General features: G+C 34.1%; 1 protein-coding gene across 1 annotated transcript in view; it reads left to right on the plus strand.

The window, feature by feature from the left end:
• The first annotated feature begins 1,873 nt into the window (after positions 1 to 1,873).
• Positions 1,874 to 13,156, plus strand: part of RPF2 (ribosome production factor 2 homolog) — a 39,627-nt gene continuing 28,344 nt past the window's right edge. The window contains exons 1-6 of the mRNA XM_051997546.1: positions 1,874 to 2,012; positions 4,326 to 4,458; positions 4,912 to 4,949; positions 8,535 to 8,574; positions 10,648 to 10,729; positions 11,266 to 11,342. Of these exons, the coding sequence (XP_051853506.1) occupies positions 1,990 to 2,012; positions 4,326 to 4,458; positions 4,912 to 4,949; positions 8,535 to 8,574; positions 10,648 to 10,729; positions 11,266 to 11,342 (393 nt within the window). The 5' untranslated portion in view covers positions 1,874 to 1,989. The remainder of the gene's footprint in view (positions 2,013 to 4,325; positions 4,459 to 4,911; positions 4,950 to 8,534; positions 8,575 to 10,647; positions 10,730 to 11,265; positions 11,343 to 13,156) is intronic.

The following is a 13,156-nucleotide window of genomic DNA, read 5'->3' on the forward strand; positions in this document are numbered from 1 at the left end:
GGCAGATCCACCACCAGGCTATTGTACTAGTGTAAGAAATGGCAGTGACAGAGGGAGAAATTGACAGTCCTTGTCAATAGCTTGGATATGGGAGAGAGGATTAGACATCCAGGACGGCATCTGGGTGAAAGCCTGAGAGATTGGGAGGATGGTGATGCTCTGGATGGTAATAGGGAATTTTGGAAAGGGAGGGACTGGGGAGTTAGATAATGAATTCAGTTTTGGATAAATTGAGTTTAAGATATCTACAGATAGCAGCTGATGGAATGTAGATTCCAGAAGATCCAAGTTCAAATTCAACCTCAGTTAATAGGTGCCTATCTCTGCATAAATGATTTAATCTCAGTATGCTTCAGTTTTCTCAACTGCTTAATGAAGATAAAAATATAGCACCTTTCAAGATAGTTGTTGTGAAAATGAAATCAGATTTTTTTTTTTAATCACTTAGAATGGTGCCTGACACATAGTTAAGTGCTAAACAAAATGGGAATAATAGTATCTAGCTACCAGGACTGTTGTAGAGATCAAATTAGATGGTTAAAAATGAATGTTAATTTTTTAAAAATGTAATTGAGAAATATTTAATGAAATAAAAATATATCAAAAAGATTATATCAGATAGTATTTTTTAAAGCTCTCATAGTATAGTACTGTGTACATAAAAGTGCTACCCTCATTTAGAGTAATAATAGCACCTAAATCATTTAAGATAATAATGAGAGATATAACAAATGGAGTGTTTTGTCTCCATAAATTCAGAGGAGCATTTAGCAGAAGGACCAGATTTAAAGTGTAACTGGTTGTGTTCTGTTCAAGTTTAGGCCATAGGTAAGATAAGGTAAAGGTTAAGCTTTTTTTGAAATACTCATGCGCAGGTAGCTCATAAATAGTAACTTCTCCCCAGGAGGAGCTTAGACTCATTTTAATAGTCATACGATATATGTGGTGGAAGAGGGAATAATGGATATATTCCCCATAAAGGATATAAGGATATATATAAGAATAAACATATAATAAGCATAAAGGTAAGTTGTGATCTCTGTGATGAGAATAGGGATATAATGCTTGATTGTCTTCTCTCGTAGTGTGTCTATAATAGGACACACCCACTTCTGCAGTTGTGTGTAATAAAACAGACTTTTAACTTCACCCTTTTCTGAATCCAAGAGCTTTATTTCTCACAACAACAAGGTTGTTGTGAAGATCAATTAAGATTAAATGAAAATAAGAAAATGTAATTGGAAAATATTTAATAAAAGAAAAATACTTTTAAAAATCAAATTAGATATTTTTTAAAAATCGCTCATTGGAGGGCCGCTAGGTGGCGCAGTGAATAGAGCACCCGCCCTGAAGCCAGGAGCTCCTGAGTTCAAATTTGATCTCAGACTCTTTTAACTCTTCCTGTGTGACCCTGGGCAAGTCACCAATTGCCTCAGGAAAAAAAATCGCTTATCACTCAACCTGGAACATGGTAGGTGCTATGCAAAATGAGGGTAGTAACAGCATTTTCCTCTCAGGATTGTTGTGAAGATCAAATCCGATTTTTTAAAAAAACTTTTATTGCAGTATCTGATACATTTAAATAATTATTTCCGTCCCCTGCAGGACATCTGTAAAAATACAACCGACAGAAAATATGGTGATATTTCTTGAACTCACTCAGATGCAGTCATTTAAAACCAAAGGGACGTGGAGGTGTAGGCTGTTTCCCGCTGCACAGCTACTGGGGAGAGCGCTATTGGTATCCATAGCAACCACAGCAGCCATTCACTCCTTACCAAAAATGGCCGCTAGCACGTGTCTATTTCTCTCATTCTCCCACAGAACCTCAGTTACAAGTACAGCCCACAACGTGTACGGTTCAGGCGGATGTGATGTCACAGAACAACTTCCGGTTCCGCATGTGGGAGTCTTGGTTGGGAGAACGCTGTTGGTTTGGCTCTTGTTCTCCTAGCACATGTGAATCGTCAGGTCCTGCTTGCTGGAGCTATGGCCGAGTTGGACCGAGTAATGTAAGTGGAAAGTAGTGGGAAAGTCTTCGTCATTATGACCTTGATGCTTCTTCGCGTCCTCCCGTTTCTGAGGGAATTCAGCTGTGGTCAGCCTAGGGGAGCCCTTGGGCGAGGCGGCCCCTCTTACTTGCGGGGCTCTAGCGGAGGCCAAGTGAGAAATGAGATGGTGACGCCGCGAGAGTTGTTGGCTTTTCCCCACTCCTCTCCTCCTACCTCCCCATCCCCCGTGTCCCTCTACTTTTCTCCCTTCCCCTCATGCCGCTGCTTTGAAGGAAACAGCCCAAGCATCCTATTTCCTGTGCCACAGTTCTGCTGAGTGTCAGATCCGTAGCAAGAAAAGCTTCTGGAGTCGAGCCAGTGGTGTTTGATCGGACTGTATGTGTGTTTCTATCCTCGGGTCCCACCCCCGGGTGCCCGGTGTGTTGTGGGCTCTTGCGTTCTTAATCGAATGAAGGAATAAAATAAGTGCGTCCTTTACTCTATTACTCTGTCTCAATGTCTCCATTCATAGAACAGCTGTCTATACTTAGCCTTTGCTTAGAATAAACCTATCCAAAATGTTACATCCTTTAAAAAAAAATCATTTCATGAAATAAATTTAATTTAATTAAATTTGATAAATTTAAATTATCAAAAGTTTTGTTTTCAGAGCCTCATAATCTCTTTCTCTTTCCCCTTCTTTCCCTCACTCGAATTTTCTTCAGAGCGAAGACGACCTAGGTTGAAGTCTTGTCTCTGACACTAGCTTTGTGATCCTAGGCAAATATATTTCAATGCCCTTGTCAATTTTCTCAATTTCTGAATTGCAAGGAAAGTACATTAAAATAAGTTTTCTCATTGTGAAGTTCACTATAGCAGTGAAATCACAAGTCCAATTCCTAACTCTTTTCTAGTTGAAAAGATATTGAATTACAGTGGTTGGAGTGGAGAAGTAGGGACCTGTAGAAAAAGAGTGTAATCGTAAAATTCGTCAGAAGTGGCAACTGATTGGACGTGCAGAATAGTTGAGAACAGTCAGAAGATTCATTACAAATCTGTGTAACTGAGGGTCATGGTAAAACTGAAAAGTTAAGAAAAAGGCAGTTCAGTTTTAGTAAAATAGATTTGGTTTTGTATGGGTTGGGTTTGAGGCAAGTTGACAAAAATCTAAGTAGAAAAGAGATTTAGCTACTATTTTAAAATTCAAGTCTAGAATTCAGATGATTACGGTAATATAGGTTTAGGAATTAATCTGTTTAGACTTGCTAGTTGAAACTGGGAGTATATGACTAGCAGAAACAGCTCAAGAGCTAGCCGAGTCTTTGGGCAATTTGTTTACCTCAAATTAAAAATTTTGTGGGGGATGGGTTTTTGTTTAATTAGATTAATTTGCAAAAATTATTATGAAATGGTACCATAAAATTCCCTTAATTGTTTAAATTCTCCCTCTTGAAATTATTTTACATTTTTTTTTTTTTACATTCATGTTGTGTGTATTGCTGTCCCTTTGCCACCAATATAATCTAGAGGGCAAAGACTATCATCTTTGTCTTTGCGTGCCTAGTATTTAGAGTAATGCTTTTCACAAAGTCAGTTTTTACAATTAATAGATGTTTGTTTAGTTGAATCATTAATTACTATTCTGGGTCTGGTCATTCAACCTAGTTCTGAATGTAAGTGTACTCATGCATACCCCACTTTTTTCCCTTTTGTTTGGAAGAACAGCTTCAGAAAGTTGCAAGTGTTTTTAATATCTAAGTAAAGTATACCTGCATCATTTTCTTGTTTGTTTACTTGAGTCTGTTTTTAAAGAAGAGACAATAGATAGTACAGTGGGGAGAGGATTGTATTTGAAGTGAGAGAATGGGGCCCAAACCTCTCTTTTTAGCCTCATTATACTTTATTCTCCTTCCCAAAATCATAAGAACCAGCCAAAGTAGATTTCTCTCTGTTTTTCATTTTTACATATTGCACTTCATCTTCTGTTTCTGCCTTTTCCCTTTCTCTCATATTTTGAATATATTGTCTCCTGACATCACTCTACCTCCATAGATTTTGATGGCTGGGGGCATACTCACTCTACAATGTATCCTTGTAGGATTTTAGTGGAGAATTTGTCTCCTTTATAATTTTATAAGAGTTGATATCCCTTTAAAAGAACTTTTTCACATGAGTGTAATTTATGATTGGTAAATATCTTAATGTAAGCGTATTTTAACATTCAAGTAATTTTGGAAAGAATGTGCATATTAGTTAAATGGTCATTTGACCTAAAGTTGAAAAATAGCATTTATATTTGAGTGTGATTTCTAAACTGCCAATTTCTTTGTACAGAAAGCCCAAAACTAAACGGGCGAAGAGATTTCTTGAGAAGAGAGAGCCTAAAATCAATGAAAATGTTAAAAATGCCATGCTTATTAAAGGGGGAAATGCAAATGCAATAATTACTCAAGTACTCAGAGATATGGTGAGTGAATTTTTAAAACCTAAAACTTTCTGTAATTATTGAAAGTACTTATTGAAAGTAGTTGATAAAGAGCAGGGCTCTTTAATTTAAAACATCTCATTTAAATAAAGTTCTCCTTTCAAGGAAAAAAGCATATTTACACTGAGTAAACTATTGAAGAGTATTGACATTTTGACTGAGGGAAGATTCAAAGTGATGTGAAGAAGGATGATTTTTGAAAATGTATGATACCAAAAAAAAAAAAAAAGAAAATGTATGATACCATAAAAATGAAAGGTGAAAGAAATATTGATGTACTATTTGTCTAATCGGGGAACAGAAGTATATAGTAATTCAGATAAGAAATGATTTGTGGCTTTAAATATGGGAATAATGTAGAGCAAATACTATAATAATTTTACTGAGATTTCAGATCATTTTGATGTTTTCATAACTCTAAATTCTCTTTTGCAGTATGCTTTGAAGAAACCTTATAGTGTTTTATATAAAAAGTGAGTAATGTTTTAATGTTTTCTAAAATCAAGTAATGACTGTGCAGTAGCCTCATGGGAAAAGTAGACTTTGAGGGTAAGAAGCAGTAGTTTCTTTAAGACAACTCAAATCCAAAAAGATTTTTAAAGAAGATTAGTAGATATACATCAGGTCAGATAAGCTGCTGCTGCTGCTTCTTTTTTTTTTTTTTTAAGTTCCTAAATGTAGAGACATGATCTACATATTTATCCTTATAACAGCTCTATTTTAAACTTTTTCCTGAATCTCAAAAAAGTTTTTCCATTTCTCCTACTCAAACATCCTTTCCTCTGCCATTTTAATCCAGTATTCTGGATTCCTTTATTTTCCTTTATCTTAGCCTCTATTATGTGGAATCACTTCTTCTCATTCCCTATGTTACAGACTTATTCTTTTTCTTTATCTCCTTGTTTAAGGAGCACTCTCACTATGTTGACTTTTATTTCCTTTCAACTTCTTTTCAGGTAAAATAGAGATTGAAAGAAGCAGAATTCATTCATTGAGCAAACATTTATTAGGCACCTGCTTTGGGCTGGTTACTGAGAGAGTTACAAAGATTTAGGAGGTCATAGTTCTTGCCCTCATGGATTTGCATCATAAAGTAAAAAAAATCTGACAACTGTGGGTGGAATACAAGACTTGGATAATAGCTGTTAAAAATATTGAAATATGATTGAAAAAAGGAGATCTGGAGAAAGGTGTTACCTTTTGTTTGTGTTCTATTTCTTCAGTAAAATGTATATTTCTTGAGGGCAGTGACTTGTTTATTTTTCTTATCCTTAACATCTTAGATATTTTATCAATCAGTATTTATCAAATGTCTTTATGTGTTCCCCAAACTGTGCTAAATATTGAGAATACAAGTAAAAATTATGAATCATTCTTTTAATTGCAAAGAATTTGCACTTTTATGGAGATGGCAACCAGGACATATATATACTGGTGATACAGTGAATAGAATTCTAGACCTAGAATCAGGTAGCTGAGTTCAAAGAAAGCCTCAGACACTTCCTAATTCTGTCACTCTAGGCAAATCATTTCATCATTGTCTGTTTCAGTTTCTTCATGTATAAAATGGAGATAATAGTAGCACCCATCTTTCAGAGTTCTTACAAAAATAAAATAAAATAATATTGTGGAAGTGCTTTGCAGACTCTAAAACTAATATAAATGTTAGCTAATGTTATTACAAAATGAACAGAGATAAATATACAGAAATTCACTAAATACAAGATAGTTTGGGAGTTAGCAAGGATCAGAGAAAGGTTTTATGTAGAATATGGTTGTTGAGCCGCTTCTTAAAAGAAGAGAGGGACTTTGGGCAAAGGTGAAGATGAAGTGCATTTTAGTCTTACAGAGGCAAAGGAAATGGAGTGACCTAAGTAAAGAGAAGAGATTAGGACAGTCTGGATGGTAGTAGAGTGCTAAAGGGGGAGTAATATCCAATGAAGCTAGAAAGATAGATTAGACCCAGATCATAAAGGACTTCAAAAGTAAGTAAACGAGTTCATATTTTATTCTCAAGATAAAGCCACAGAATTTAATGGATAAGAGATTGAAGGAAAATTATTTTGGCAGCTATGTGTTGGATAAATTAGAATGTTGAGAGACTTGAGACAGACCAATTAGAAATATTTTGTAAAAATCTACACCAGAAGTGATGAGGCCTGAAGTAGAATGGTAGCTATGAAAGTGAGGAGAGGGGGTCAAATGCAGAAGATGTGAAGGTAGAATCAGCAAGATTTAGCAAATAGCAGATTTGTGGAGTAAGGAGTTAAGATTCATGAAGAACAAAATAATGCTATCTATGCCTTTGATAGAAATAGGAGAGTTTGGAAGCAGGTAGGGTTTTGGGAGAGAGTTAATGAGTTCAGTTTTTGTAATTTATTATGTTCTCCACTTCAAGTTATATTAAAGGAATTTAAAAACAAAACAAATTTTATCCAAAGGCAGATATTTTATCTAATCACCCAAACCTTGTAGTAAAGTAGTAAATAGCTTTTAGAGGGTAAATCCTGACATCCAATTTAAGAACTTATCTGTATAAAAGAAGCTTTTTGACATTGCAAAAAAGGATCACACAGCTGGCATCTGAGACTAGACTAGGACACAACTCTCTTGCAGAGTTGTTTAGTTGCCTAAGGAGTAATGACTTGAGAACATTTTTTGGGGGAAAGGAGAAAATCAAGAGATTTGAGATATAGTGGTGAAGGACAAATTTAGGGGAGGGTAATGCATAAGAAGATGTGGAATATGGAGTGAGAGCTGTTATGGTCCGATAGGGGAATGTCAGTTTCTAATTAAGGAAGGATAGCTAGGAGAGACAGTCACTATAATTGGGACTGGGTAGAAGACTTTGAGTGGACTTCAGAAGAGGAAGAGGTTGCTGACTGGAGGAAGTAAAGGGGGAGCCTGGCACTAATCATAGAGAGTAGGGAGTATTCTGATTCACCTGCTAGTGTGGACCAGGGTGTTGGGAAAGAAAGTATAATAATCCATGCAGGATCTAGCAGGGGGATACAGTGTAGTCAGAGGGGAACTAGGTTTCAGTGAGGATTACTAGAAAGGATTGTAAGGTCCAGGATGAAGAGGAATTTGTTAATGACAGAATGAAAATGCCAGAGAACTCAGTGGAAGGTAGAAAAAGTAATGGACAGGGTTGGATTGATCAATGAGTAGGGTGGGGTTAAAGAGAATAAGGATGAGGTAATAAGAGAAGATGACTGGTACTTAAATATCTGTTATATTTGGTTGAATTGTTTGAAGCAAAAGAGTTTTCATATCCTCTAAGTAAAATGACAGCATAGGGGAAGAAAGCAATAAGAATTCAACTTTATCTTTCCATATAGTAAGATAATGTTACAGTTGAAATTTTTTATAAATAATATTAGAGCTTTTAATTATTAAAGATTATATTTTATATGTTTATAAATTATATTTTATATTATATAATATAAATTAATAATCTATAAAATTATAACTATTCAATATAAGAAAGCAAAATATAAAAAGAGGGAATGATATGCCACTTAGCTCTTCATAATTGATAATAATTTTAAACTATTAGAATTAATGATATAAAGTACATGACTTTATGTAACATTTAAGTTCTGCATAACAAATTATACAGCTTTTAAAAAGTTATGTTGTAGAACACATGCTGTAAAGTTAATAGATAAAAAACTTAAATACATATTCAAAGAAACTACCAGATACCATTAGATAAATGGTGAAAAGATATGATTAAGTAACTTAAGATATCAGTTTACATCTATTAAACTGGGAAAGAATAATTAAAATCGACAAAACTCAATCCTGGCAGGATTGTTGAGAAATATATACAGTGTATACTACTGGAAGAATTAAAATTAGTAATATCTTTTAGGAGGAATCTGGTAATACACAGTAATTCACAAATAAACTTTTTATCCCAATAGTGTATTTTGGGAATATATTCAATATACTATATTCCATTATTATTAATTTTGAGCATTGTTGTTGAAAAATAAAGTGTATAAAATATAACAACATTAATATTTTTGGGGCATTTATGTTTATATTCTTAGAAAAAACATCACAAGGCCTTTTGAGGATCAGACATCCCTGGTAAGTATAAAGCAGCTTCTCTAGGACCTGATATAGTTGTCAGAATAGCTAAGTGCAGTATGCCATGATTTGTGGTTAGGGAAATTACAATCATATTACATATGAAATTATGGAATGTATAATACAGATAAATCTGTTTTTGAGAAAAGCAGTTTCCTTAATTTATTTAAATGATCAGAAATGGGGGCAACTAAACTGTACATAGTATGGTCCTCCCAAATATGGGAAATGAGCAGAAAGGGATTGGGGATAGAAGGGGAGCAGACAAGAAGTTCCTAGAACCTGAAATTTTGAAGGGAAAAGTGAGATGAGAGGGTCTGAAGCACAGAGACCTTATATGTGTACATATGATATTTAAAAGTGATGTTTTGCAGCTGAGTACAGTGATTATAATGGTCTTATAGAAATGAAGAGGTAGATACGTAAGAAATATTGTAGTGCTGTTAATTGTGATGAAGGGAGGAGTATACTCTGTTTTTTGTTGTTGTTGTTTTGTTTTTGTATTTTAACTTTTTATTGACAGAACCCATGCCAAGGTAATTTTTTACAGCATTATCCCTTGCACTCACTTCTGTTCCGATTTTTCCCTTCCCTCCCTCTATGCTCTCCCCTAGATGGCAAGCAGTCCTTTATATGTTAAATAGGTTACAGTATATCCTAGATACAATATATGTGTGCAGAACCGAACAGTTCTCTTGTTGCACAGGGAGAATTGGATTCAGAAGGTATAAATAACCCGAGAAGAAAAACAGAAGTGCAAGCAGTTTATGTTCATTTCCCAGTGTTCTTTTTTTGGGTGTAGCTGCTTCTGTCCATCCTTGATCGATTGAAACTGAATTAGCTCTCTTTATCGAAGAGATCCACTTCCATCAGAATACATCCTCAAACAGTATCGTTGTTGAGGTATATACTGATCAAGGAGTATACTCTGAAACGACTGTGATGTCAAAACAAAAAACATCACTTTCTACTTTTAATAGCTATTTTTAAAAAATAATTTATTTTCAAAATATATGCAACAATTAACCTTGCAAAATCTTATGTTGCAAATTTTTCTTCCTTCCCTCCAACCTCTCCCCTAGATACCAAGTAATCCAATATATGCTAAACATGTGCAATTACAAAAAGCAATAGTAACTCTTTCTTTGGTCTTATTTTGAGATGTTTTATTGATTCACTGTATTTTTAGAAAACCTAAGGCCTTCATTATTTTTTAAAGTTAAACCAAATTGTCAGATAAAGTACTAATTGATAGAGTATGTAACATTCTATACCCACAGACCATTATATCTCCAATAAGAAAGTGTGTTTAAAACAATTTTCTGGAAATATAACTTGGTCAATGCATTTGAGCTGAACTCCGTTGCCTCTTAGTCTTTGCTTCATTTATATTTCAATATCATTTTGTATATTGTTCTGATAATTCTTTTTTACTCAGCACCTGTTCTTGGGGCTTCCATAACATTTGTTTATCATATCTTTAGCCATCCTCCAGTTGATGGGTATCTGCTTTAGCTCCAGTTCTATTGTGTTTCAATTTTTTAATAAAAGTGCTCCTGCAAATATTTTGTTTTATGTGTCCTTTTTGTAATTAACCTTTTTGGTGTACATGCCCAGTAGTGAGATGGTTGGATCATAGAGTATGAACAGTTTAATTTTTTTTCACCAAATTCTGTATTGTTTTCCAGAATAATTGAACCATTTTACACTTCTAATTATAGCACAAGCCTGTCTTCTCACAACCTCTCAAGCACTGAGAAATTTGCCAATTTGGGTGTGAGGTTAAACTCAAAGTTTATGGACTTGTATTTGTGTTATTAGTGACTAGGAACATTTTTTCCATACAGTTGCTGATAAGATTATTTTGTCTTTTGAAAACTCATATACTTTGATCACTTATATAGACTACTTACCTATTGGAGAATATCTCTTGGGTTTTTTTATATATATGTGTCAATTGCCTGTTACTTTTAGATATCAGACTTTTCCCACAATTTGTAGCATCTCTTTTATTCTAGCTGCAATGATTTTGTAATATATAAACTTTTAAATTTCCTTTCTTTGGCTTTATAGGAATTTTTTTCAAAGAAGTCAGATTGCTCCTTATTCATGTTTGGTTCTCATAATAAGAAGCGACCAAATAATCTCATAGTAGGTAAGAGTCATCTGAATCTAAGAATGATCATCGCTGAATGAGGCCCTGTTTTTCAGATTGTATTCTTAAGTTTTAAATTTAGGAATAAGTAGTATATTCTAATGACAATTCCGTATGCTACTGAATATAGTACAATTTCTTAGTTTCCAGTTTTCATCTATAAAATGGTTATATTTCCTTATATTGTCTAGTTTAGTAAATATATATGATTTCAAAAGAGTTTAGTATCTATGATAACAAAATGTTTTTCAAAAATGAAGGCAATTAAAATTCTGAGTCAATAAGATAATTCTTTAAAAAAATCCCTCAAACTTGTTATTTAGCAGGCTCATCCACCTAACATAAGTTTTCTTTTATACTAAATTGAAAAGGTAAAGGATTAAATTACAGAAAGAATATCCTCCAATAATGAAGAGAATGTGGGAAGGGGGGAGGTTGATGTCATTGGATACCTTGAGTCTATATACCAGTGGATACATACAAATATATGTAGAAATGAATATTTCAGTAGAAACTTTGTGTGTTGCCTTTTTTAGGTCGTATGTATGATTATCATATCCTGGATATGATTGAACTAGGTATTGAGAAATTTGTCTCACTTAAAGATATTAAGGTAAGTTGATTGAAAAAAAAAATTCCCTTTATAACACTGATGATATAGCTCTAGTGACATCTTCTGGTGAATAGTTGAACTACAATTTTGCAAACTAAACTGACTAGAAAGGTTTTTGTTATTTTCTGTTAACATACTGTAAAGCATAAAACAGGTATAGCTATGTAGTTATAGAGTCATAGATATTAGAATTGAAAAACTATAGCTATTTGAGATTATGAAGTCTTAGTGCTCTTGAACATTTTTTCATATAATTATTGATCATATTTTGTCAATTTTCAAAACAGTATATCTTTTAATTGTTTATCTTTTGGAGAACAGTTCTCAATCCACATAGATGTCTCAGTTCCTTGCGTAGGTTTTTATACATGGAGAAACCAAGACAAGAGATTTTTGTTTTGTTTCATTTGATTAAAGACCAACAGCTATTACATCTAGTGGAGAATCCTGAAAATTAGACTCTTCTTCTGCTTCTGTTTCTCTTTGATCTTGGACAACTTTTTATCTTAGTTCTTTCATCTTATGTTTTTTTAAAAAAAATACTGTATATGCTTCCCTACATAATGAGGATGTGCTGTTGATAGTTGAAATTAGATCTGACTTATATTTAGCTTTCTTAAATAGAATTTATACTTAACTAGTTTCTTAATACTTAAATTCTTTAAATACTTTCTTAACATGAAGGCTATTACCTAGCAAAGGAAGGGAATAGGGGTAGATGAGACTAGTGGTAGAATGATTTAATTGGCCTGCATAAAGCATATGTCCAGAGGCATTTTCAAGTAATAATAGGGATTGGAATTAGACCTGTGTTTTCATTGGTAGAGGAAATTACTCGGATGAGGAAGCTCCTTCTTGCCAATGCCAGGAATTACCTTTGCAGCCTACAGTCTTAAGAGAGTTGCTGAGGGAATTGTATTTACCAAACTGACTCATCTTGTTATTCAGTTATAGGTCTAGCTCAGTTCTTCTTCTTTCTTTCTTTCTTTTTTTTTTTTTTTTTTTTTTACTGAGGCAATTGGGATAAAGTGACTTGCCCAGAGTCACACAGCTAGGAAGTGTTAAATGTCTGAGACTGGATTTGAACTCATTGAAATCCTGACTTCAGGGCTGGTGCTCTATCCATTGTGCCACCTAGCTGCCCCTCATTTCTCTTTCTATTCAATTATGGATCTAGTCCAGTTTTTGTCTTATATTGTTTGAATCTAGAACCAGCTGGGAAACTGGACCATCACTACCTGTTGCTTAGAAGCCCTAAATTAAGGACCCCAATTTATGACAAGAAATCCGTTCACATCTGAAGATGGATGCAGAGTTTTCTCATAATTAGATATTTCAAGCAATTCATGTGTCTTATCTGAAAATTGGTTCTGTATTGGTCAGTCAGTTACAGTTTCCTTGTTCTTTTGATTGAATACAGACACTTGGCAGAGTGGGACACCTCTTTTTCTGATTTCAGGGAATTGTATTTGTTCATTCTCTCCCTCCCAACTTGGGAAGCCCCTAACCTTTCTTCCAATTAAAAAATCAGATTACCTAATCTTGTATTCTGGTTTATATTCTGTTAATTATTTGCTTTTAGTGCATAAAAATCTGTTTCTTCCTGTATTCAGGATCCAGTGCCAAGCTGAGAAGGCCTGGTCCTGATTTGTTTTGCAGTTGGCGTGCATTTGCTTATAAATTGATATGCTCAGAAGCTCAAACTTTTATTTCCTCAATTATTTTAGATTTCATCCATCATGTTTATTAAAGCACTGAGAGATGCCATTTTCAAACAGTAACAAATTGAGGAGAGAGGAAGTATTTTGCAAATG

This window comes from Antechinus flavipes, chromosome 4 (genome assembly GCF_016432865.1).
Source record: "Antechinus flavipes isolate AdamAnt ecotype Samford, QLD, Australia chromosome 4, AdamAnt_v2, whole genome shotgun sequence".
NCBI lineage: Eukaryota > Metazoa > Chordata > Mammalia > Dasyuromorphia > Dasyuridae > Antechinus > Antechinus flavipes.